This window comes from Penicillium cataractarum (genome assembly GCF_028827025.1).
Source record: "Penicillium cataractarum strain IBT 29864 chromosome Unknown utg000009l, whole genome shotgun sequence".
NCBI classification, from domain to species: domain Eukaryota; kingdom Fungi; phylum Ascomycota; class Eurotiomycetes; order Eurotiales; family Aspergillaceae; genus Penicillium; species Penicillium cataractarum.
Genome location: NW_026622745.1, coordinates 2,461,787 through 2,483,731, shown reverse-complemented (window position 1 = coordinate 2,483,731; position 21,945 = coordinate 2,461,787). Strand labels below are relative to the sequence as shown.

Genomic DNA, 21,945 nt, shown 5'->3' with positions numbered 1-21,945 from the left:
GCGTGTAATACTACATGCATAGCTTCCAATATTACATCTACAAAATCTACCAATTACAAGAATGCATATTTTGAGACCGTGAGATTCATATTTTATTTTTGGTGGTCACTAAAACTATGACACCCTCACTTTTCTCAAACACCGACTAGAGATCCAGCGCAATGAAGCGACGGAACATTTAGTAGATGCGCTTGGGGGGAGACATGGTAGCCTTGACGACCAGGCTACCAACGTTCTGCCAGCCCTTCTTCAGGAGGGAGACGAGGTAGTTGATGGCGAGCATCAGGTTGGCGACGAGCTCATCCTGGGTCATGCCGACGTTGCCAACGGCAACACCGAGGCAGAGAACCTTCTTCAGCTGGAACTTGATGGTGGACTTGACGTCGGTGACCTTGGCGGCCATGTCCTCAGCGTGGGAGATGGGGGTAGGGAACTTGCCGGCTGTAGGAAGGTGGAAGTTAGCATTGGTTTTGCGGATCTCGTGCAGAATTGGATTTTGTGGCAAGACTTACCCTTGGACAGACCGGGACCCAGGAGACGGGGGATCTGCTTGATGAGAGCCTCGGAAGCAAGGAAGGCATCGTACTTGCGAGCAAGCTTCTTGATGAGCTTCTTGTTCTTGTTGAGCTTCTTCAGGTCATCAGTGGACATAGCATCGATGCCGTGGTGCTTGGCACGGTCGAGATCGTGCTGGTCACCGAGAATGCTGTAATTGCCAGTCAGTAAATCAGACAGCACTCGTAGGATTCTCCTCCACTCCCTCGCTTGTCGGTATTTTGAGGCGATCCGTCACAGAACGTCCTCGCAAAAATTCGACGCAACTCGGGGTGGACGACAGAAATTGTAAAAAAACGCACCAGATGCTCATGCCAGGGCGGGGGACGGAAGGCAGCTTGATGGTGCCAGAGAAACGCTTGTCACGCTGGGGGTCATAGTTCTTCAGACCAATCTGCAGCTCAACGGTCTCAAGGAAGTTACGCTTCTTCTCGTTGAGAGAGTAGTTGAGCAGCTCATCGACATTCTGGCGCACTCCGGCTGAGAGGGTATTAGCGAGTCGAGTCTCAGGATTGAAATCAGAGGGACAGAGCGTAGAACATACCGACTGTGATCTTCGACATGATGGCGACAGTCTTCCAAAAGGTAAACTTATGGTGTGGCTCTACGCTGAAGTCTTGAAGAGAAGAAAATGTTAGTCGCGAATTTCTCCGCTTGTGGGTGGAGATTGTGCGACTAGGCCCAAAGGGGTTTAGCCTTGCCCTCTAACGAGAATCATGACTCAGCTACCGCGGGTTTTGTGATTGGTGCCTTGGTGCCTGAGAATCCATACATTGGGAGCAGACACAGGCTAGTTATTTGCTTGTCATTGTAATTGAATAATCGGTTTTAAAATTTTATATCAAGGAGTCTCTGGCTTCATGCAGACAAATCAATCTCCAACTCCAAGCACACTACGCTCGACTTTGCTCCTTGACGGTTCTCGATTACCACCGCTTCATCAACCACCTTGAACCCCACTCTCTCATATAGACGCTGTGCACGAAGATTACCAGACTCGACCTGCACGGTGATGCTAACTTTGCTTCCTTCAAGCGCGCGAACCTCCTCGGTAGCAGCCGCAATTGTCGCCTCCATGAGACGCTGTCCGTGTCCTCGTCGCCGGCCTGACGGTGAAACAAACATGCCGACAACCAGGTATACAAGGTGCGCACCGCTCAAATCACCCAGCTCGGATGTGGTTGTTGGAATTTGGTACTGGTTGTTCTGAATGAATACTTCGGAAGGCTGGTTCAGCCCTGTCGCGACGCCCTCGTTTGGCCGGGAGAATACCCCCGGTCCCAGCAGTGTCACGATGCCCACCCATTCTTTTCGTAGTAACCGCTGAAGCGCATCATTGGCACCGTTGGTTTTGACAAGCGTTTCAGTCGTGGACGCTTCCGATTGAGTGTTGGAGTCGGTCACAGCGGCAAAAGTCTTGCCAACTGGATTGTGTATCCGGGATAGCCAAACGTCATCGTCAAACTTGGACTCGTCCTCGTAAGTTGCGGAGAATGATTGAGGATCGACTTTGAGACCATGGAGCCGTAGATGCTTGTATCTGTTCACAACCTCTTGCTCGAGGGTTGGAGGAGAAAACATTTTAGGCACGAGGATAACCTCGTCTGTGTCAAGGCGAGGGGCTGCCATCACGTGGGGACTTGAGAGGATGCTGTAATGCTATCTGGCTCGCTTTGGCACAATGCAGAGGCTCAAATATAAGGTGCTCAAAGCTGGAGGAACTGAGTATCGATAGCCCATGAAAGAGTCATAGTAGGTCGTGAGTCAACTCTGTAGTGTGATACGACATTGGGGCGGACTATTCCGTCTTGACGAGGCGGGCGGCCTAAGCCTCGTTGATAAACAGCAATCACTCAAGACTTATCTTCCACTATATTGATTCGCCAAATTAGAGTCGGAATGTGTTATCGCTATGGGAAACTATTTACTAGGTTTTCATTTTCCTACCTTCACAATTAGGTTAAATTCAGCACTACTCTGGGAAGCTCAGTCTTCTGGAAATCGTTTTGATAACTGAGACGACAGATATTTCTAGTGTCGCTAAGAGTCAATTGTGGGATTTTATAAGTAAAGACAGACTCAGGCAGTAATATACCGAAACTGGTCATATAGATTTCATGTTTCCCATTGCACCCCTCATGCAGGAAACAAAGTCAAGTCAAGATTTTGCCAGTCCCAAATCTGGTCAAACTGACCAACTTCCAAATTTGAAAAGTCGCCCACACCAATAACCGGCGGGGTGTTCATTCCTGGTATCGGAAAATCTAGCGAAGCAGGCCAGAAAATCTGATTCGAACCCAAAGAAGCCAACGACGAAGATGGCGATTCCGTAGAGATAGATCCCAAAGGAGGGAATAAGTCCGTTTCTAACTCTGGCGAGGGGCCAGCACCGGTGATTTCGAGGCTAGAGGTAGCTCGTTTTGAAGATTTTGATATGCCTTTCGCAAGTCTCACGAGAACTGGATAGCAGATTGCGCCCGTTTTGGTGACCTGGGCAAGTTTCTGCATGAGAGAGCAGGCGAGGCTGATCTTTTGGATGATATTTTCACGTTGCAGGAGACTGCGGTCCTTGTCGTGAATCATTGCGGAGCATAGGAATGCAGCGGTATCAAAGATTAGAAATGTGACGAGGTGGAACTTGGCATTTAGCGGGTAGACATGATTGAATAGTCCGTGAGAAACGTCCATTAAGTGCACGGTAATATCGACGGCTGTGCTTCGTAGTGCCTTCTCCGTTTCGGAGCTCCGACTGTCGAATGTCTTGGTGAGGAATGCCTTGAACGGTAATAGCATTGTCATGTATCCGATTGCCTGTAGTTGGTGACGTTGGAGGGGTACATAGAGATGTTTCGTATCCCATTGTGTATCTGGATCCATTTCTCGGTAGGCTGGTGGAAGAGACAAGAACCACTGATCTATATCCACTTTGATGGAGTTGGCTTGAATGGGATCAACCAATTCTCCGAAATCTGGCACCCGCGAAATAATCTTGCCAAGTTCACACTGAGAAGCTATATGGCAGAACGGGGAAGGCGGACCCATGTTGGGATCGTGACATTCAAGCTGCATATTCGGGAGCTCGACAGGACAGTAATGTTGATTGATAATGAGTGGACGAGAAAGCAGTAACGACATTTGCCTGGACGGGTTATCATTAATCTCGATTTGTACACCATGTGAAAGAGTATGCATCTCTTACCAATCCCATACATATAAGAGACACCACATTCGACGTCTCATTTCAATGTCGAATTCTGATAAGCCCGCTCTTGGAGCACTTTTGTGCATACCAAGTTCCTGAGCCTCATGTATTGCACAAGTCAAAGCATGCCATGATTCAACAAATAATGACTCGGACTTGTACCAACCCGCCATAAGAAAGAGTTGCTGAATTTGAGCCAGTCCTCCTTTTCCTGGAGGAATCGTGTTGCTTAGTTGCTTGGCAGCGTGATGATAGCTTTCTGAAAGGCTCTGGACAGATTCACCCAGTTCGGACTCTAATTTCTGCTGGATCTCAACGTCGAGGTACTGAGCTGAACATGCGCAGACTCGGGTGAGCAGACAGGTGAATTCTGGTGTGAGTGTCCTACCCTTGGCTCGATCGGACCACCATGCTGCGTAGTCTTGTGAGAAAGTGGGAGGGTATAAACAGTAGTAGCCGTAATTCGTGACTTCCAGGTATCGCTCAACTAGAATATCTGGTCTGCTGTTAGAAAGGGTTCAACTTGCCATGGTTGCGACCACTAACCTGTGTAGGGTTTTGGAGGCAAAACACGTAACACGTTTCTCATCTCTGGAGATATGGCCTCGGTAGTTTGATCTGATACTGACTTGTCGGCCTTCAGAAACTCAATTATGTTTTCCATACAATTCCTAGGGAGGGTCAAATACCGTCGGAGCTGCATTTCCAAACAACAGATTTTGGTCATCGGGCAGATACCCTAAGTCACGGAGTTCATTCTTCGCCGCGAGGGCAGGCAGGTCCGTGGCTTTCAACTCGGACTCTTCCACTTTGACGTCATCTTGGACGATATCATCAGAAGATAACTTTCTGTAAAAGGTTGTCAGTCACGCTCTCGCAATATTGGACGTTGTCCATACCTCTGAGCCTCCACCGAAGCCTTTGACCCATTAGAAGCTTGCTTTTGAGGATATCTACATAAATGCGGGATCTTCCGCGACTGACAATTGTTACAGGGCCATTGGCGGCTGCACTGTTTGAACATTAGACGACTTTCACATAGGGTACTGGGTAAATTACCTTCTGTTTGCGTCGCTGGCACTCAGTGCACGAGGCCGGAGCTCGACTAGTCCTTTCCACCTTTGACCCAACCATTGTGAGTACCAGCGAGGCTCAACGTTCCTATGTAGGTGTGGCGGAATATCGTGGGGAGGTGTAGGCTAGGAACTCGGTAGGAATGCATCGCTCATTTGAAGCCTTGATTATCAGGCCAACATTCAACGTCACATGTCCCGCCCTAGGCCAATTACGGGTAAGTGTCAATACCCCGACATCATTGGCTGAGGGGTTAGGCAGCCGAGATGGCCAGTTAGTTAAGTGCAGGATAATCATATGTAAGGTGTAACAGGTGCAAGATTCTAAAAAGCTCAATATGATAGCGAACGTAGGAGCCATATTGTACTCCTGAGTCTAGGATCCTGGTTCCATGCTGGAAGTGCTCCCGCCATGTAATGTCCCGAAGACAGCATATATAGTTTCCGCGCTGTGTTTTAAACAATATCAGGATGGCAATAGAAGAAAATCCAACAACTGGAGGGAAAAGATTAGCACAACCATACATACTGAATTCAACCCAGTACTGTATGAGGATCAATATGATTACAACATTTTCGCGATTCGAACAGAACAAAACGCCCGCCCGCGAGTATCCAACATAAGTATCAAGGATTAGGTTCAACAGCTTTTAATCAGTTACCCATTTACTTGGAGGCCTGCCATTTACCAATACTCGTGTAGACCCTTACACGGGTTCAAACAACATCTATATACCAACCCTCGTCATAACCCCATCTGACCAGCACCTGACATGTACATCCATGACGGGAAAAAACTAGAAAACAACAACCCTGTGACCAAGCTTCTGCTAAGCAAAAAGCACCCGACACCTTTAATCAGACTAGTCCTCTACCCGCGGGTACAGAGTGTTCCACACGAAAACTATAATTGGTAATTGGGGGTCAAGCACCTCGATGAAACCGGGCTGTCGCGGGGCAAGCCCACGCTGCAGCTGATGCCCGGCGCTTAAGCGTGACCAGCGGCAAGATCAGCCTCAGATGACGCCCCCCCCTTTTGGCGGGGGTATGGTTCGTATAAATCACAGTGTAGTCCAGTCCTGCAGGAGCTGGGCGTGCCTCAGCTGGATTTTCTTTTTGCAGGACGCTGCGATCATTTACTGCCAGGCTCCCTCCTCAGCCTCCCCTTTTTCCATCTATTTCCCCGCAATACCACCACCGTCCCCACTTGCTCTAGCAGCCGTGTTTATGTTTAACTACTTTAAACACGAGCCTCCCGCGCCCGATTACACTAACCTGTGGTCCTTCCACCTAAGAAAATCACTGCCTATTCAACAGAGTTACCTGTCATGGCGGAAGGAAACTACGGACTCCGCAGTCCGGAAGAATACTATGCCAGCCTCCAAGGCACACAAGGCTCGTTGGGGTCCAAATTCCAGAGTATTGATGACGAGACGAATTTTGGGGATTACATGCAGCGGCTGAAGAATCCGCTGATGAGGAGCTTTGTGCTGGACTTTGGGAATGAAGATGCGTACTGCGCGACGGATTTGGATACGGGGGATTTTCGGGGCTTGTTGAGTAGACCGGTAAGTTGGAAGCGAAGCGAAGCTTGGAGAGGGGAGATTGGTGGATAGGAAGATTGCTAATAAAGGGGTTAAAGAGGGCAAAGTGCTTTGGGACTAGGTGGATGTAAGTTGGCTTCTATGATCGATCCTAGGAGGCAGGATGATGGTCGGGGGAGTTGAGGCTGACTGTTTCAATTGCAGTCATATTTGGAATCCAGAACAACAAAAGGAGACAGTTAAAGTGTGTTGGGACCACTTCTTTTTGCAGAAAGAATTGATACTGACGGGATGTTTAGATTATTACATCCGACTACGGTGTCTCTGAACGACTACAAGGCATGATGTATACCGAGCCTTTCCATGCCGCGCCGCCAACGGCTACAGCCCCGCCCAAGAAGACAAAGCGAGTATCTGCCCAAATAGTCGACTTTGAACTCGACGACATCGAGAGTGCACCTGCCGTGACGGAGAATTACCAGCCCACGTCATTCGGAGACATCACGTTTGGGCAAGTCACAGACCAGATTTGGCATTTCTCTTCCGTGGATTACGGTCCCCGATGTAAGTGTTCGATAATGACGATTATATTATATAGTTCGACCACTGATGAAAAGTAGATACTTGCATCGGCTACAACACATTATTTGTAGCGCCTGATGTACCGGTGGAAAATGGCAAGGATTTGCCCCAAGGCACACGGCTCTGGTCATGGCTAATCCTGTGCAATGATGGTAAGGAGGCCAGTTATCAGACTGACCAACCTGGACCTTTGCTGATTGCTGTCAGGGACTATTATCTCAATTCAAGAGAACCCTTTCCCCCAAATCCAGACGTTATCCGAGAAAGAGCGGACTGCGGTGCTAGCCGTCATCCGTCGGAATATTCGGTTCATCTTTTCCGGCATCTCAAAGCAGCATCCTAATAAGTCGCAGAGTGAGTCGTTGGTGACGGTTCGAGTACGAAATTTCCATGATACCGGACCGGACCAGGCAAATATCAAGCCGGAGGACGGGTCGAGTTTGCTGTTCTACTATCTATTCGACGACTGGGTGTCAAGCTTTGGGTTGATCGCGAAGCGTCAGCACACGTATGGGGTGTCCCTGGAAGATCTGGTAAGTATCGCAAGGCGCTGGGCTAGACCCCCGGCTAATTTTGGCCTTTATAACCGCTGACCCTGGGACAGAGAAAACAAATGCTCGAGCGGCCTATGGTCGACCTTGTTGATGAACTCCACTGGCTGGGACGACGACTCGGAGTTCTCAAGCGACTATATCAGAGCTACGAGCTCATCATGCGACGTCTCCTGCAGCGGCAGCGATTGTTGCGTGACGAGGCCCGCTCCTCCAATGCTCCGTCCAAGTCCATTGGAAACACTTTTACAGAATCCGACTTTGCTGAACTCCGGCAAGCGAGTATCCTCAGCGATGGAAACCGGGTTGGGCCGAACGACAAGCCGGTTGGTGTCGCTTTGAGCTCGGCGGCGGTGGCCCGGTTTGAGCGGCTGGTTGACCGTATCAACCTATATTGTCTGAGCGAGATTGACACCTGCCTCCTTGAAAAAGAGTCATTGACATTCCTGGTAAGAATCGTTCTCGCCCAAAGGCACCTGCCAGGCTGTCATCAATCATTGTAGTGCTAATTTGACCAAACTGTTTTTGTTAGAACTTCAACTTGATCGCGCTCAAGGACTCCCAGGCTGTGGAGAAATTGACACGGATCACCATCTTGCTCGCCAAAGCCACCATGCTGTTCCTGCCCGTCAGCCTGATGACGGCGTATTTCTCAACGGAGCTCAAGGGTGTCAAGGGCGGGTACAGCCAGGTAGAATACTGGGTGGCCTTTGTGGTGATATTCGTGGTGACCGTTTTAGTCTTGACCGTTTTTGGGTACGCCAGCGACACCGTGGAAGGCAAGACGATCTATCGCTCGTTAGTGAAGACGTTTTTCCGACGATCACGACAACGGATCACTGGGCGTGGAGGACGTCGGGACTGATCCAGAAGGGCTCCAAATATCTTTAAACGGAGATGTGTGTATGGACGAAGTACTCCATGGGATAAAGTTGGAGCGCACGCGATCGAGATGGTGTCATGACGCGGCGGTGGACTCCTCGGTCCCATGTGTGGTCCCACTGTTCCCACTCTCCTATTGGGGGCCCGGTGCAATGGCTTGCGGCGCATTGCAGAGCGGTATTGGCGCGGTGCAAGGAACGAGACTGGGCCGATAAGTCGGGCACGAGCCTATCAGGGGGGGTCATATGGGGGGGGCAATTGAATCTGGGTCGAGGTCGAGAAATGAGTGGATGAGTGGGTGAGAGTGGAGGATCCCAGAAAGAAGAGTCAAATGAAGAGGGGAGAGTCTGGCTGACTAACTGGTGTATGGGGAGTACGGAGTATGAAACGGTGAACTGGACAAGGCTTGGAAGGGGGCGAGTCCCCTTTCGCCTCTTTCCGTATTACGCATACGGGAAACACGGTGTCCTCTTGGAGAGGATGGTATCAACCACCTCTGAAGTATAGAGTAGCTTGTCTCAAAAGAGTATAATGGATATATGTCACTACCAGATAGAGTCATCTCTTATTGTGCTGCCTACTCTTTATTCGAGTCTCGTAAAAAAGCTTCATGTAAGGACCAACGTGGCAGTTCCCTCGTGCCCATCGGCATAAATACAGAGTTTCCCAAACCTGCTTGAAGCTGGAGTCGTCTCCAAGTCGAATACCAGCCAAGACCCTTTCCATTATTACCATACCATACACCCTCCCGGCCCGTTGTTTAGGGACGGAGACTACGCCCACCGCCAACTGCCGTATTTTGGTATTCCCAATTCCAAACCAAAAAAAACACCCCCTTCCAACTGACGCCTTTCTTTCTTGAAGTCAGCCTAAACCTCCATCATCATCTTCCTCCTTCTCTTCCTCCGATCAACCCACTCTTCTCTACTTCCATCCCTCTTTGCTACCGGTAAGTCTGTGGCCGTCGATCACCCCTGCCGCATTATTGCTGTTACCCCCTCCCTCTCCGAAAACCCACTCCCGACACCCCTGACCGCAGAGTCCACAACACGTTTTCCCACCACCTCCATCCAGCATCATCCACCCCCTCTCCTTCTCCAATCTTCCCTTGTTGCCTCCCCCCTCCTTCATATCTAACTCTATTTTTTTTTTGCTTCCGCTGCTAGGCTTCGAGGCTCCGTCAATATGGGTATCACTTTCTCCAGGCTGTTTGATAGACTATGGGGTCGCAAGGAGATGCGAATCCTGATGGTCGGTCTCGACGCCGCCGGAAAGACCACCATCCTTTACAAGCTGAAGCTCGGTGAAATCGTCACCACCATCCCTACCATCGGTTAGTCCGCTCCGCCCTTGATGCTTTCGACTATCGACAATCGAGAAATTCGAGGCTCCGACCTTCGAACTGCATTCGCAACGTATCCGGCGACCGAAGCTGACTTGAGAACGTGACAGGTTTCAACGTCGAGACTGTCGAGTATAAGAACATCCAGTTCACCGTGTGGGATGTCGGCGGTCAGGACAAGATCCGTCCTCTGTGGCGCCACTACTTCCAGAACACCCAGGGTATCATCTTCGTGGTGGACAGCAACGATCGCGACCGTATTGTCGAGGCCCGTGAGGAGTTGCAGCGCATGTTGAACGAGGATGAGCTCCGGGATGCTCTGCTCCTGGTGTTCGCCAACAAGCAAGATTTGCCCGTATGTACCTGACAGGGACCCTTTCCAGTCAACACACTTGCATGAGGTTGAATACTGATCGCACCTTTAGAACGCTATGAGCCCCGCCGAGATTACCCAGCAGCTCGGCCTCCAGAGCCTGACCCGCCGTGCTTGGGTGAGTTCACCCCCCCCCCCAATTATTACCTCAATATCCCCTCACCCCTCACCTCTTCCAACTCCCCGCTTCTTCTATATAATCCATGTTGCTAACTCATCTCCCCTCCCCAGTTCATCCAATCTACCTGTGCCACCACCGGTGACGGTCTGTACGAGGGTCTGGAGTGGCTCGCCGACACTCTCCGGAAAACCAACCGCGACTAAGCGAGTATAATATGGTGAATGCGAGTTTCCAAATCCACTTTCCACTTTTTTACTTGGGGGGAACGACTGGCGGGGGAATGCGTGTATGTAGCAGGACGAGAGAAATACCACGGCAAATCTGCAAATGATGGATTGATGATGACTACGGCGGGAGTTTTCTGCGCGAGGCCAACCCCGGATGGACCAGTGAAATCTCCTCGGGAGGGGGTTTTTTTTTTCTTTCGGTGCTTTGTGTGTTTGAACTTTCCATGGCTCTATTTCTCTTCGCTATGCTATTAGCCTCATTTGTTCTTTTTTTTCCTCCTGGCGCCACGTCAAAATTGCGGGTTTCTCCTGGTTCACCCCTTGTGTATCACCATATACCTCGAGTATGCGATATGCTTGGAGTACTCGAAGTACTGGTGCTATGACTATACCAGACTATTATGGTGTCTGTTTCGATGCTCGACCCCTCCATGTAGATCGCAAGTAGTGTATGAACACTCCGTCGTATAGGTATCTCGACTAGGGAGTATGGGGCAGGGCCCCGGGTATAAACTGGAGAGGATGGGAAGTATGAGAAGAGGTAAATAGCCTTGTCGGACACTCTTCACTTTTAAGATTTTATATGGACTCTACGAACCATCAGAGTAATACCCTTAATCTACCCGATCAGCCATATCACTTGCCCTAAAGATGATAGGAGGGAGTGATCATCTGCGGCCAAAATTAGTAGCGGACATGCGTAATCTCCCTCATTTCCTCATTTTGCTGGCGGACTAGGTCTTGGCATTCGGCCCAGACCTCGTTTGTTGTCTTCTTTTCTTTTGCCCTCGACGGAGTATTTTTTCGTGTACATTTTCCGTTGCGATTATCAATTGTACACTCGCTTTCTGGTGTTTCTCCTCCATTTCCTGGTCTGAGCCCATTGTGTTGTTGTGTTTCTTTTTCCCCTGACGCCTCGACCCCCCCCCCTCAAACCTGGAATTGCCTGGCCGACGATCTGCCAACTCCCCGAGCCAACCCAGCCAACATCCACGACGTTTGCCATCGCGCCTTTTTCTCCAACCCTCCCCCTCTCCCTTCCCCCTAATTTCTACGCTGTACATTTGCGCCCTCTCCCCCCGGTGACTGCGTCAGTCCTGGACCACAGATGTGCTTGCGCAATTCTTGATTGGACTAGTTCCCGTTCTCCCCACACGTCAATGTTGACGATTCGTCTGCTGGCATCATGACCGTCCAGGCCAGGAGATCCTCCGCGGCCTACAGCAAACCCTCGCCGTATTCTGCGCGGACACAGTTACAAGATAGCGACATTGAAAAACACCCTCTCAATGCCCGCCAACATTACCACAACCACAACCACAACCATAACCACCACCATCACCTAAGCGACGGCGACGACGAGACCTCCGACTCCGGACCCGACCACTCCTCCACATCCTACCCGCCCTTTGGCGGCGCGGGCTCACGTCGCGCAAGAGCACCTGTGGGCTTCAGAGTGCCCCAGCGGATTATGCGATGGCTGTGCTTCGCTCTATTCGCGTCGCTCGTGCTATTCATCTTCTCCCTCTTCCGCTTTACGATTTCCTCCTCCGTCTCCCGGGTTGATGTCGAGCTACCAAAAGTGAAACCGAATAAGCCCCCACTATGGGAAAGTTTCCCATTCCTGAAACGCTACGAGGGTGGACTCACCAGTCTGGTAAAGCGCAGCGACAATGTGCCTGAGTACCCCGGCGACAATGCGGATGGATTGGCACTACCCGAGGAACAAATCGCCCAAGGGGATGCAAGGCAATTGAGTAAGAGAGATTTGAAACCGTCAATGTCGAGCACTATCTTCAACCCGTATCCGGATTATAACTCTGCGGAGTACATTCAGAAGTACGGTGAAAAGCGCGAATGCTTTTTGGATCAGGACAATTCCATTCGGGTCCCGGCCGTTCAGTCATATCCCGGTGTGCCTAAAGGCTTCCCGGACCCGGCAATCGGCTCGAATACTATGCTGGGAATTCGCGACGACATGTGCTTTGACCGCTTTGGGCGATTGGGACCATATGGAATGGGATATGGAGTCAAGAAAGGCGGCAGCGGAGCTGGATTGGAAGGCCACCGTGAGGGTGCTGAGCGTACCTGGGAAGATGTGCCACCAGTGGATTTCCGCCAGGTGGACTGGGCCGGTGCGCAGCAGCGTTGTCTTGCGGCGAATCGCCACCGTTTCAAGGACTTGTCCGAGCCACGTCTCAACCGGTTTGTCTCTATGCCCGTGGGTGTGCCCAAGGTGGAGATCCCATCTCTTGAGGATGATCACAAGACAAAGCCCAAGGTTGGGTCGGAGCGTTTGCCTCGAACTGCGGTTATCATTCGTACTTGGCATGACTTTAACTATACCCCCGAGGACATTCTTTACCTTCGATCGGTGATCTCAGAGCTTGCGCTGTTGTCTGGTGGCGAGTATACCGTACACTTCCTCATCCATGTCAAGAACAACGATCTCCAGATCTGGGCGGACGACGAGACCTACGAGAAGGTATTGCATGACGCGCTCCCCGAGGAATTCCGTGGTATGGGTACACTTTGGACGGAGGCCCAGATGTCTCTTATGTACCCTGGCCTCGAAGAAACGTTCACACGCGGTCTACCCATTCACGGTGTCTACCGCAGCACTTACATGCCAATGCAATACTTTGCCTACCAGCATCCCGAGTATGATTACTTCTGGAACTGGGAGATGGATGCTCGGTACACCGGTCACTGGTACCACTTGTTCGACAAAGTGGGTGATTGGGCGAAGGAACAGCCTCGCAAGGGTATCTGGGAGCGCAATGCGCGCTTCTATGTTCCCTCGGTACACGGATCGTGGGAAGACTTCCGCCAGATGGTCCGCGTGCAGACTGAGATTGGCACCAATAGCCCCAATAACATGTGGAGCATGTACAAGGCGGCTGCGGAAAGTACCGAGAAGAACTCGCATGGTCTACACCAGCAGGGCGACAAGGCCGTCTGGGGTCCCGAGCGACCTGACGAGCCGGATATTTTCGAGGTCGAGGGTGAAGGCATTCCACCGACCACTGCAGACAAGGATCAGTACCAGTGGGGTGTCGGCGAAGACGCAGATCTGATCGTTTTCAACCCGCTGTACGATCCCGAGAGCACCACCTGGCTGCTTCGGGATGATGTGACCGGGTACAACCGCGAGAACGGAGCAATGCCCCCGCGCCGCACGGCCATTATCACTGCCTCTCGATTGTCCCGCAAGCTTCTGATTACGATGCACCGCGAGACCAGTCTCCGCCACCACAGCATGTTCTCAGAAATGTGGCCTGCCACGACGGCACTGCATCACGGCTTCAAGGCCGTCTACGTTCCACATGCCGTCTACGTAGATCGTCGCTGGCCGACCCGCTACCTGGAGTCCGTGTTCAACGCTGGACGCAATGGCGCATCTGGCGGCGCCCGCACGTCAGTCTTTGGTGACCGTGAGCACAACTTCAAGGGGACGACCTGGTTCTACTCTGCAGGGTTCTCTCCCAATCTCTGGCGCCGCTGGCTTGGTCTCCGCGTTGACAATGATGGCGGTGAGCAGCAGGAGCTGGCTGGCGAGGGTCGCATGTGTCTGCCCCCCATGCTCCTTCATCCCGTCAAGGATGTACAGATGGTGATTGACGAAGGGGCGCATGCAGAGGATCGATGAAGAGACGAAGCAGACGCGGCATCAAAAAAGAGCTCCGCTGATCTTGGACCACGACAAATTGCACAAATGCAAAAGCGAAAGAACATACGCACATGAATATACCCACCCCATCCTTCCCCAGTTCTTGATCCCTCATTGCATGATTGGGATACTGCTTTACCTTGCATGGTTGCGCTTTGCATCAATTTCATCCATCCCCTGTTACACGTTTGTCCTTCTCCGTCTGTTTTTTCTTTTCGGCCTTGCGTGTAAAGCAGGCGTTTTGCTTATTCTGGTGCAATGGCCTTGGAGCCGGCCATGGCTGTCATGATGCATTTTCCCTTTTACCCCTGATGTCTCAATGTGAATGTTTCTCTTTTTGTACTGTTCTATTCTTTTTGCCGGTCTCGTAATTAGAGGTTTTAGATCCTGATATCCAAGTCCGTTGTTTCTTTACCGTTTTTCATTTTGGTTTAGGGTCAGGCCCTGGGGTTGGATGTGTATAGTTGGATGTATTTGTATGGACTTTCTGTATAGGCGTAGTAGATAATGGATGAGATGACTTGTATTCTTGAAGCTTTTGTAGATTCCAATGGATGTACTCTATACATGACCAGAAAGATGTAAAGCAGATGCCGCTAAAGAAGACCTAAACACAACCACGCCGATGCAAAAGAAAGCAGAACGAGTAAACCACCATATCCCTCCCATATCTGATATCCCCTTCATTGCAGACAAACCAACGGCCTTGTCGTCCTTTTTCTCCCACCAGCACTTCCCCCATTAACCAACCTCCTAGAAACACCCCCAATCTGCCCTTCATAAATCCCCCGCCCAAGTTCCACCATCCCCAAAGGCGACCTCGACCGATCCCTAACCAAAAACTGCGCCGGCCTAAAACAAATACTACACTCATAAACCCCATCCTCACCCACCCCAAACGCCAAACAAGTCCTACAAACCCGATGCCCACATTTCGTCAACAACACCTCCACACCCCCATACTCCCCGTCCACAACGCACGTATGACAGAAATGCGTCGGGAAGGAGATATACGGGTTCTGCATGCGCCGCTCGATTTCGCAGGCGAGTTCTTTGCCTTTTTCGACGCGCGCGCGGAGCAGGTGGACTTTTGCTTTTAGGCTGTTTAGGATGCGGGGTATGCTGGATTGGGAGTGTTTGGTGTTGGTGGTAGTGGCAGTGGTGAAGGGTGGGGGGTTGAGGGTTGGGATGCGTTCGAGGAGGAGTAGGGGCCGGAAACGGTGGGTGACGGGGAGGTTTTGCATGGCTTTTTGTTCAAGTTGAAAGCGGCGGTTGAGTTGGCGGTTTAGTAGGATTGTGAAGTAGATCTGGAGGGTTTGCCAGGCGCGGTATTCGGAGGTTGGGTCGAGGGGGAGTGGTGGATGGGATTGGGATTCGGTGGTTGGGGACATGATTGTTGATGATTGAAGATTGAAGAAGCGGATGTATAGTTTCTTGTAAAAGTGGTGGGTATGGAAAGAAGATACGTTTCGTGTACTTTGTATACTTCTTCCCTGTAACTGGAGGATGGATTGGAACTTGGAGTTTAGAATGGAAAAGCTCGAGGTGATCGATCGTCCTTGAGGTGCCTTAAATAGACGATCGATCATCGAAAAACTATACCTATAGCAAAAATCTTGAAGAATGGATATTTCATCGGAATAGTTTCGGCCGAGGAAACACCTTCGGCAGAGCCGCAGGCTACCCCAGACGCAAATCTCTGTCACCAAAGTAACTACTAGATGAAAACTTCACAACTGACCAGGTCCAGACCAAAAGCTCCTCGCCCTATTCGTGTGGCGACGAGCGGAGTTCCCGAGAGCTTCTGAATGCAACGTTAACATGATCTGGAACCAAACTCTGGCATTTTCTTCGATTTCGTTGGTTACGATAGGCTGGTCAGGTGTTCCCGACAAGGTCAACCCTGGTTCACGGGTCCAGGGATCAATCGCCGCGCCGGCCGAGGCAAACGGAAATATCCTTGAAGATTGATTATCGTAAGGTGTGAGCTATGTGTGCAGAATCTGGATTGAGGAATGAAGTGCGAGAGATGGAGTTATTTAAGCATTGATCAGCACTTAAACTTAACAACATGGTTAGAAATATGTTCATAATCCCATGCATGGCATGTCTGTCAGTTGATCTTAGAGTTCTAGACTATAGCAGTGGAAATGGATTTTCGAGATGGAGATTATTCGTAACCCGACATATTGGAACCGAAGCGTTACGCTAGTCTATATCTGATATCTGAATATATATGGTTTAGGTCTCAATTTCTTCCTTTCCCTCTTGAGTTTTGCCAAGACATCAGTCTGGGCAGCAATATGTGGGAATTGACACGTTGATCATGTCTCATGTTCTATTCGTTGGTCTCATTCTATCTCTTGTAAATATTTTGCCAGAGAAGCTCAGATTGACTCTCAGAGTTTGTGTTGTTTTCCGAGGTACGATCTCCGACCTGGACACACTCCCACTCTGTGATAGAGACACCTTGGAAATGGAAGGTATATCTGATTCCTCGTGCAGTTGGCTCTTCGGCAGCATTGGCGTGAACCCTCTCTGCATTGATCACGTATTCTCCAACCCCTTCCTCGCGGTAAAACGGGGTCAAATGCAATCTGTAAGCGAGTCGACTTTCTTCTCTGTCTCTATCCGTGGTGACATCGTATACTTGAATCCCCGGGTTTGACTCTCTGGTTCCGGCTTCTGACAGGCAAAAAACCGCCCTCCCAACTGACGATACTTGGAATCCCGCTGAGACTTCATCTTGGCGTGTCTCCAAAACATATTCCCGGTCATGTATCTCATTTGATGGATACCGTGGGATGAATGCTACCGTGCCAGACCCAACTCGTTCCCCAGTCGCTGATGTCTGGGTATACCTCCACGTCCCATGTAAAGCCCTAAACACGGCTAGCGATGCCGCGGCTTGGGCTGCCGTGGAGTGATCCTGACATGAGATAGCTCGCAAGCTATCCAACGTACGGCGTGCCTCAACATCTTCCTGTCCATGGGCATATCGTGCAGGTATCACCGGCCCAGTCCGACTGTCATCGCCGGACGAAAGCGTCCGCTCTATTTGGAGATCCTTGGAAAATGTCTCCATTAATCCTACATAGTCACCCATCGGGAATTGCGCACGGCGAACATCCACACTGGGCTGTCTCAGAATTCGAAGAAGTTCCCTTTCGCTCTTATTCTTGGCGTCGCCTTCGCCGGGAGTATTGTCTTCGGCTGCCCATTCTTTGCCTAGGAATTTCGCTTGCATTTCCATGACACCCCAGTAAGGACCACGGTAGAATCCGACGAATCCTAGATCGGGAATCTCCGAGCGTAGTGTGCCGCCTTTATCCAGGATGAGTGGTAAGAATGGGTCGGATGTGTTGTACTCCAGGCTAGACAGAACGTCGTCAGGTAGGAAAGATAGTGAATCGAACGGGGTGAATCCCGTAGCCATCACGATCGATGTGACATCCTCCAATATTTGAGAGCCTTCAGCGGTCTCAATCTTCATCGAGGCAATCCTCGTATCAGACTGCGGATGAATCGAAGTGGCTCGACCCATTACGGTTTTTATCCCGCCGGATCGGACAAACTCTGCATAGTCATTCCCTATAGCTACCCATTCTGGCTGGGGGTCTGCTTTTGCCAAGGGAGATTGCTGGTGCGGGTGTCCGTATCTTTCATACTCAGCGCCAAGCAGGGACCTGAAATAATCGTTCGTTTTTGCAATCTTTTCTTCCGATAGAGGGCCTAGAGTATACTCTACCGGACCCGGTGGGCGGCGACTAAGGTCATACATTGCCAGATCAAGAGGTAAGAATGGCACGGTCTCCTCGGAGGTTTCGCAAGGGAGATATGTAGGTAGAGTCCAGAATGGTCGGGAATGTACGTGGTACACCTTGTTATTCTTTTGCGGGCTGCCAGAGCCTAGATATGTAGAAAGACGCAGTGAAGATTCTCGTAGAGCAAGTGCAGATGCAGCTTCGACTCCTGACATACTGCCGCCGATCACGACGGTATTTCCCTGAGGGGTAGTCTCTGCAATGGTGGAGAGACCGGCGCGACCCTTTTCCAGGGTAGAGCTATGGATCGCCTGGCCCGTGAAGTGCTCGAGTCCTGGAAGTACTGGAAGATATGGACGAGCAAAGTAGCCAGATGCGACAACAAGAAAGTCAAAGTCTTCAGACTCGATCTTGGTCTGTGGAGTTGTTTCTTGGGTGGTATTCTGTCTGCTGTTCGAACAATATCAGCTCTAATCCAGAATACGTAGATGATCCTGGATAGTCATTTACTAACCTCCCCTTAACCCAAGATACCTTCCACTTGCAATTGACATCTGATCCAGTCAAACGCTCCGTTTTAACAACTCGATGTCCCAATCTCAGCATATCCCTCGGGATATATCGCTGACTATACGCAGCCAAATACTGTCCAACCTGTCTCGCCTGCGGGAACATCGGACCATCCGTACAATTCAACGCAGATTCCCACGATAAATCAGAAAACGCCACCGTGAAACGACTAAGGTTAGTCCTCATGAGAGGGTCTAGCGTCCCCGGCGAATCTGCGCTCTGTCGGGCATGGCGTTCGGAAGACCCGGTGGGCCATAGGCCTCCGACTTCATGGCGAGTGTCGAAGATTATAGGTGAGTATGTACCCCGGGGATAATTATGGATAAGCGTCTTTGCTGTGACAAGTCCTGAGGGACCGGCTCCTGGATGTGTGATGCATGTTAGCGGGATCGTTCGGGATCGGGTGTAGCGTAGGTTGGGTTCTTGCCGATGATGGCGACTTTCTTTGGTTGCATCTTTGAAAGTATGCCCCTTTCGACTTGATCTTATCGTACGTGGCTGTGACAGAGCGAGTCATGTGGTTGACAGGGCTGATGTTGATAGTTTGATCTGTCTACCCACTGGGTTAAGTCTTCCCCGCGGCGGGGCAGCCGGCGATACATTCGCACGACATACAAAGTGCGACACGTAGCACTACTAGATTTCTTTTTCTTACAATCCTTGGATGACCTTTTTTGGAGTATGCCAGATCGCTGCCGGAAAGATCTGATCAACCTACCAGTCATTAGCCAGAGTTCTTTAGTGCCTAAAGTAGCAAAGTGATACATTGCAGATACTTCCAGGAAACCTACCCCTCACCTACTTTTCTCTTGTTGCAATGCCAATGAGCATCCGTTCCACAACTCATGTATGTTTTCTATAATATGCGACCTCTCGCGCGAGCTGTGCTTCGTATACCCACTCGAGAGTAAACTATTGATCTTGGCGAGAGGGCCCGACAGATCAGACTGGGCAAGTATAGATGCGATAAGCTGATTTGACTTCATTTCTGCTATCTCCTGCACAGTCGATCTTTCGATGCAGGCAGTGCCGAACGTCCTAGTCTTTGGTGGCCGAGTTGCACATTGGCCGGGGATGGGTGTAAAGCTGCCCGACAGTACTAATTTACAAGGCTTCAAGGAGTGAGGTTTCTCATCTTTTTACAAGACTCTTTCAATAAAATATTAGTATTATTCATATCTCCTGTATGATTTTGCCTTGATTAAAGATGGCCGTTAATAATATGCTAGAGGTATTATAAACCTATCGCCCGATAGCAAGGTCCACCTTTCGTAGATCATCTATGACACATTATTGATTAGAACAATCCAGGCAAGGAGGCTTGGTCTCGGTCTTGGCGTACCTGATGATTGCCAAGATCCCTGCTCATACCTGGGCGTTTGTTTGCGATGCCGGGTTACCGATGGAAGTAGTAGGCCGTCTCGGCATGCATAACTGTTTCCAGTGCGCCTTGCGCAACGACAGTAGTGCCAAGGCTTTGCCCAGCCAGGGGGATACGAGAACGAAGATAGCCTCCATTTGGAACGGTGCCATGGAATACCGGTACATCCATGATGCCTTCATCCGAAAATGTGTCCCAAATATTGGGACTACCCCTCGAGGCGTCCAGCACGGACATAATTCAATTTTGGGTGGTGGTGGACGTGGCTGACAGCAAGCGGGTGTGCGGGGTCACGCATCTCGAAGAGTCGAGAAAAAGCCTAGTCGAACTCTACTCAGACTAGCAGCCGAGTTGGAGGTCCCTGGCAAGTGCCCATATCAAGAAACATGTTGAAGCCATTCGACGACCTGGATGTCCGGAGTTCGCTGATTGGGTCGGCAGGCCTCGTTGCATTCTTGCTCCGTCACGAAATTATCCACATTCCGATGCGTGAGTGGGATTTTATATTGATTCTTTTTGCGGAGAAGCTCTTTCTCGGCAAAGGCCGAGGGAGAGAGCTTGGAGAGGGTGTTGCGCAGACGTCGAATCCCTCCGTTGGAAAATGACCGAGAGAACTGGGGTGGTCCAAAGGGATTGTCGTTGCGCCATGGGACTTCGGAGGCGATGGAACGAGAGTGCTTATTGCGTGAAGAGCGAGGACTGGCCATGGCGATGAAGGTTATCCAATGTATGAGCGGATGGGTTGATGGGATCTCCTTGATCCTTGTGAGGCCGAAGACCGGGGGAGATGGTTGTTAAGTAGTAGATGGGGGTAGATGAGGGCAGATGGGGGCCCGGGCAAGTCAGTGCTGAAAATATCTCCGCGGCACGCGCGCGGATCGCAGGCTGATTGGATTATGATATTGGAACCCAGTGGTTTTTAAGGTCTAGTAAGTGGGTTCTCAATGCCCTCTCACGGCACAGACATGCCGGGCCGCGCTATGCGATAGGGCAGCAGGCCTGGACTGGCTCTCCTCAAGGCGGATTCGAGAGTTGGCGTGTGCCACATGTGGTAAAGTTTGAGTGGACAAACCCGTGGCCCATCATCTTTGTGTTGTATTTCCCTCATGCTGAATGAAGTAACCTTTGACGGTGATGATTGTATTCCCCTCTCTGTTCATTGCTGTCAGTTACGTCATCTCGGAAGAGCGATGCCGATCCAGCGACTACCGTGATTGGGCGGAGTCGGGCGATCCATGCTTTTCCAGTATATGGATGGAGGAAACCTTTTTGAAGCCAAGGCGATGATCGCAGCGGTAAGAACTGGAGGGCCAGGATGGTACCTGGCTGTGGAAAAGGCTTGGTTAATGTGATCTCCCATGATGCCAGTTTTGTTCTGTCGGTCAGCGACAAATCCTGCATGCATGGGGCCCCGCGACGTGTAAGCGGCTGGCGCACCTGGCAGTGGATCAGAAACGCCTCAAGGCCCCGCCTGGAAGGTTGTTCAGGTAGATACGAGCATGCTCATTGATTGATTTGCCACGGATGAACCCCACCGATTAATCCCGCAGTGAAGGTACAGCAGATCACAGCGCCACGAATGCGCTTTTCGTGAAGCAAGCAGACGATATTCGGAATACTTGTCCGAGGTCTGTTTCATCCCACTCGGGTCTGATTGGTTCATGCACGCCCATCGGGTTCTGATGCCCAAGTGCGGCCGTAAGTAGTTCGAAGGCACATGAGGTTGACAACACAGTTGGTCAGGATCCTTTCCGACTGGGACATGTGAGTGGCTTGTGTTTTCGTCAACAAGCATTCTCGTATTCGGTTGCCTCGCTGGCATTTCATGCGGCTTAAAGTTGTGACAGGCTGGCGCATCCTCGCCACTTGGTCTCCCAAATTTGCCTGGTGCTTCTTCAACCTGAGCTATTTACCTGCGGCTTGTCCCTCCACACCGCTTTGATTCGGAGGTTCGTCGACGTCGAGGGAGGGAGGGAGGGAGGGGTTGGGGGGTTGTTGAGATGCATCCAAGCGAGGGCTGTTCTTTCGGATGAGGAGAAGAGCACGTGTGTCCCATGGGGATTGCAATGCCCATAGGAGTGGTTGGAAGTGTGAAGTTTTAACTGGTA

At 50.7% G+C, this 21,945-nt stretch overlaps 10 protein-coding genes across 10 annotated transcripts; 3 read left to right on the top strand and 7 right to left on the bottom strand.

The window, feature by feature from the left end:
• Nucleotides 1–178: 178 nt before the first annotated feature.
• N7496_011496 (60S ribosomal protein uL1) lies at nucleotides 179–1,118 on the bottom strand (the record flags this gene model as incomplete). Its single annotated transcript, XM_056704409.1, has 4 exons — nucleotides 179–441; nucleotides 513–706; nucleotides 858–1,035; nucleotides 1,100–1,118. 4 exons carry the CDS (start codon nucleotides 1,116–1,118, stop codon nucleotides 179–181), a joined length of 654 nt encoding a protein of 217 aa, XP_056550369.1.
• A 295-nt stretch (nucleotides 1,119–1,413) lies between these two features.
• N7496_011495 (GNAT family N-acetyltransferase) lies at nucleotides 1,414–2,184 on the bottom strand (the record flags this gene model as incomplete). Its single annotated transcript, XM_056704408.1, has 1 exon — nucleotides 1,414–2,184. One exon carries the CDS (start codon nucleotides 2,182–2,184, stop codon nucleotides 1,414–1,416), a length of 771 nt encoding a protein of 256 aa, XP_056550368.1.
• Nucleotides 2,185–2,691: 507 nt separating this feature from the next.
• N7496_011494 (uncharacterized protein) lies at nucleotides 2,692–5,073 on the bottom strand (the record flags this gene model as incomplete). Its single annotated transcript, XM_056704407.1, has 7 exons — nucleotides 2,692–3,694; nucleotides 3,755–4,253; nucleotides 4,304–4,394; nucleotides 4,447–4,606; nucleotides 4,657–4,676; nucleotides 4,742–4,769; nucleotides 5,063–5,073. The coding sequence occupies 7 exons, from the start codon at nucleotides 5,071–5,073 to the stop codon at nucleotides 2,692–2,694; spliced, it is 1,812 nt and encodes a 603-aa protein (XP_056550367.1).
• Nucleotides 5,074–6,158: 1,085 nt separating this feature from the next.
• On the top strand, nucleotides 6,159–8,372 carry N7496_011493 (uncharacterized protein; the record flags this gene model as incomplete). Its single annotated transcript, XM_056704406.1, has 8 exons — nucleotides 6,159–6,398; nucleotides 6,473–6,501; nucleotides 6,579–6,618; nucleotides 6,674–6,938; nucleotides 6,995–7,108; nucleotides 7,164–7,489; nucleotides 7,561–7,956; nucleotides 8,040–8,372. The coding sequence occupies 8 exons, from the start codon at nucleotides 6,159–6,161 to the stop codon at nucleotides 8,370–8,372; spliced, it is 1,743 nt and encodes a 580-aa protein (XP_056550366.1).
• Nucleotides 8,373–9,308: 936 nt separating this feature from the next.
• On the top strand, nucleotides 9,309–10,449 carry arfA (putative ADP-ribosylation factor). The gene is made up of 5 exons (XM_056704405.1): nucleotides 9,309–9,338; nucleotides 9,556–9,722; nucleotides 9,842–10,086; nucleotides 10,157–10,222; nucleotides 10,336–10,449. The coding sequence occupies exons 2-5, from the start codon at nucleotides 9,575–9,577 to the stop codon at nucleotides 10,426–10,428; spliced, it is 552 nt and encodes a 183-aa protein (XP_056550365.1). The 5' UTR covers nucleotides 9,309–9,338; nucleotides 9,556–9,574; the 3' UTR covers nucleotides 10,429–10,449.
• Nucleotides 10,450–11,638: 1,189 nt separating this feature from the next.
• N7496_011491 (DUF3405 domain-containing protein) lies at nucleotides 11,639–14,101 on the top strand (the record flags this gene model as incomplete). Its single annotated transcript, XM_056704404.1, has 1 exon — nucleotides 11,639–14,101. One exon carries the CDS (start codon nucleotides 11,639–11,641, stop codon nucleotides 14,099–14,101), a length of 2,463 nt encoding a protein of 820 aa, XP_056550364.1.
• Nucleotides 14,102–14,953: 852 nt separating this feature from the next.
• Nucleotides 14,954–15,513, bottom strand: N7496_011490 (uncharacterized protein; the record flags this gene model as incomplete). Its single annotated transcript, XM_056704403.1, has 2 exons — nucleotides 14,954–14,974; nucleotides 15,043–15,513. 2 exons carry the CDS (start codon nucleotides 15,511–15,513, stop codon nucleotides 14,954–14,956), a joined length of 492 nt encoding a protein of 163 aa, XP_056550363.1.
• A 965-nt stretch (nucleotides 15,514–16,478) lies between these two features.
• N7496_011489 (uncharacterized protein) lies at nucleotides 16,479–18,561 on the bottom strand (the record flags this gene model as incomplete). The annotated part of the gene is made up of 2 exons (XM_056704402.1): nucleotides 16,479–18,336; nucleotides 18,401–18,561. The coding sequence occupies 2 exons, from the start codon at nucleotides 18,559–18,561 to the stop codon at nucleotides 16,479–16,481; spliced, it is 2,019 nt and encodes a 672-aa protein (XP_056550362.1).
• A 1,291-nt stretch (nucleotides 18,562–19,852) lies between these two features.
• N7496_011488 (uncharacterized protein) lies at nucleotides 19,853–20,074 on the bottom strand (the record flags this gene model as incomplete). The annotated part of the gene is made up of 1 exon (XM_056704401.1): nucleotides 19,853–20,074. The coding sequence occupies one exon, from the start codon at nucleotides 20,072–20,074 to the stop codon at nucleotides 19,853–19,855; it is 222 nt and encodes a 73-aa protein (XP_056550361.1).
• Nucleotides 20,075–20,214: 140 nt separating this feature from the next.
• N7496_011487 (uncharacterized protein) lies at nucleotides 20,215–20,544 on the bottom strand (the record flags this gene model as incomplete). The annotated part of the gene is made up of 1 exon (XM_056704400.1): nucleotides 20,215–20,544. One exon carries the CDS (start codon nucleotides 20,542–20,544, stop codon nucleotides 20,215–20,217), a length of 330 nt encoding a protein of 109 aa, XP_056550360.1.
• Nucleotides 20,545–21,945: the final 1,401 nt, after the last annotated feature.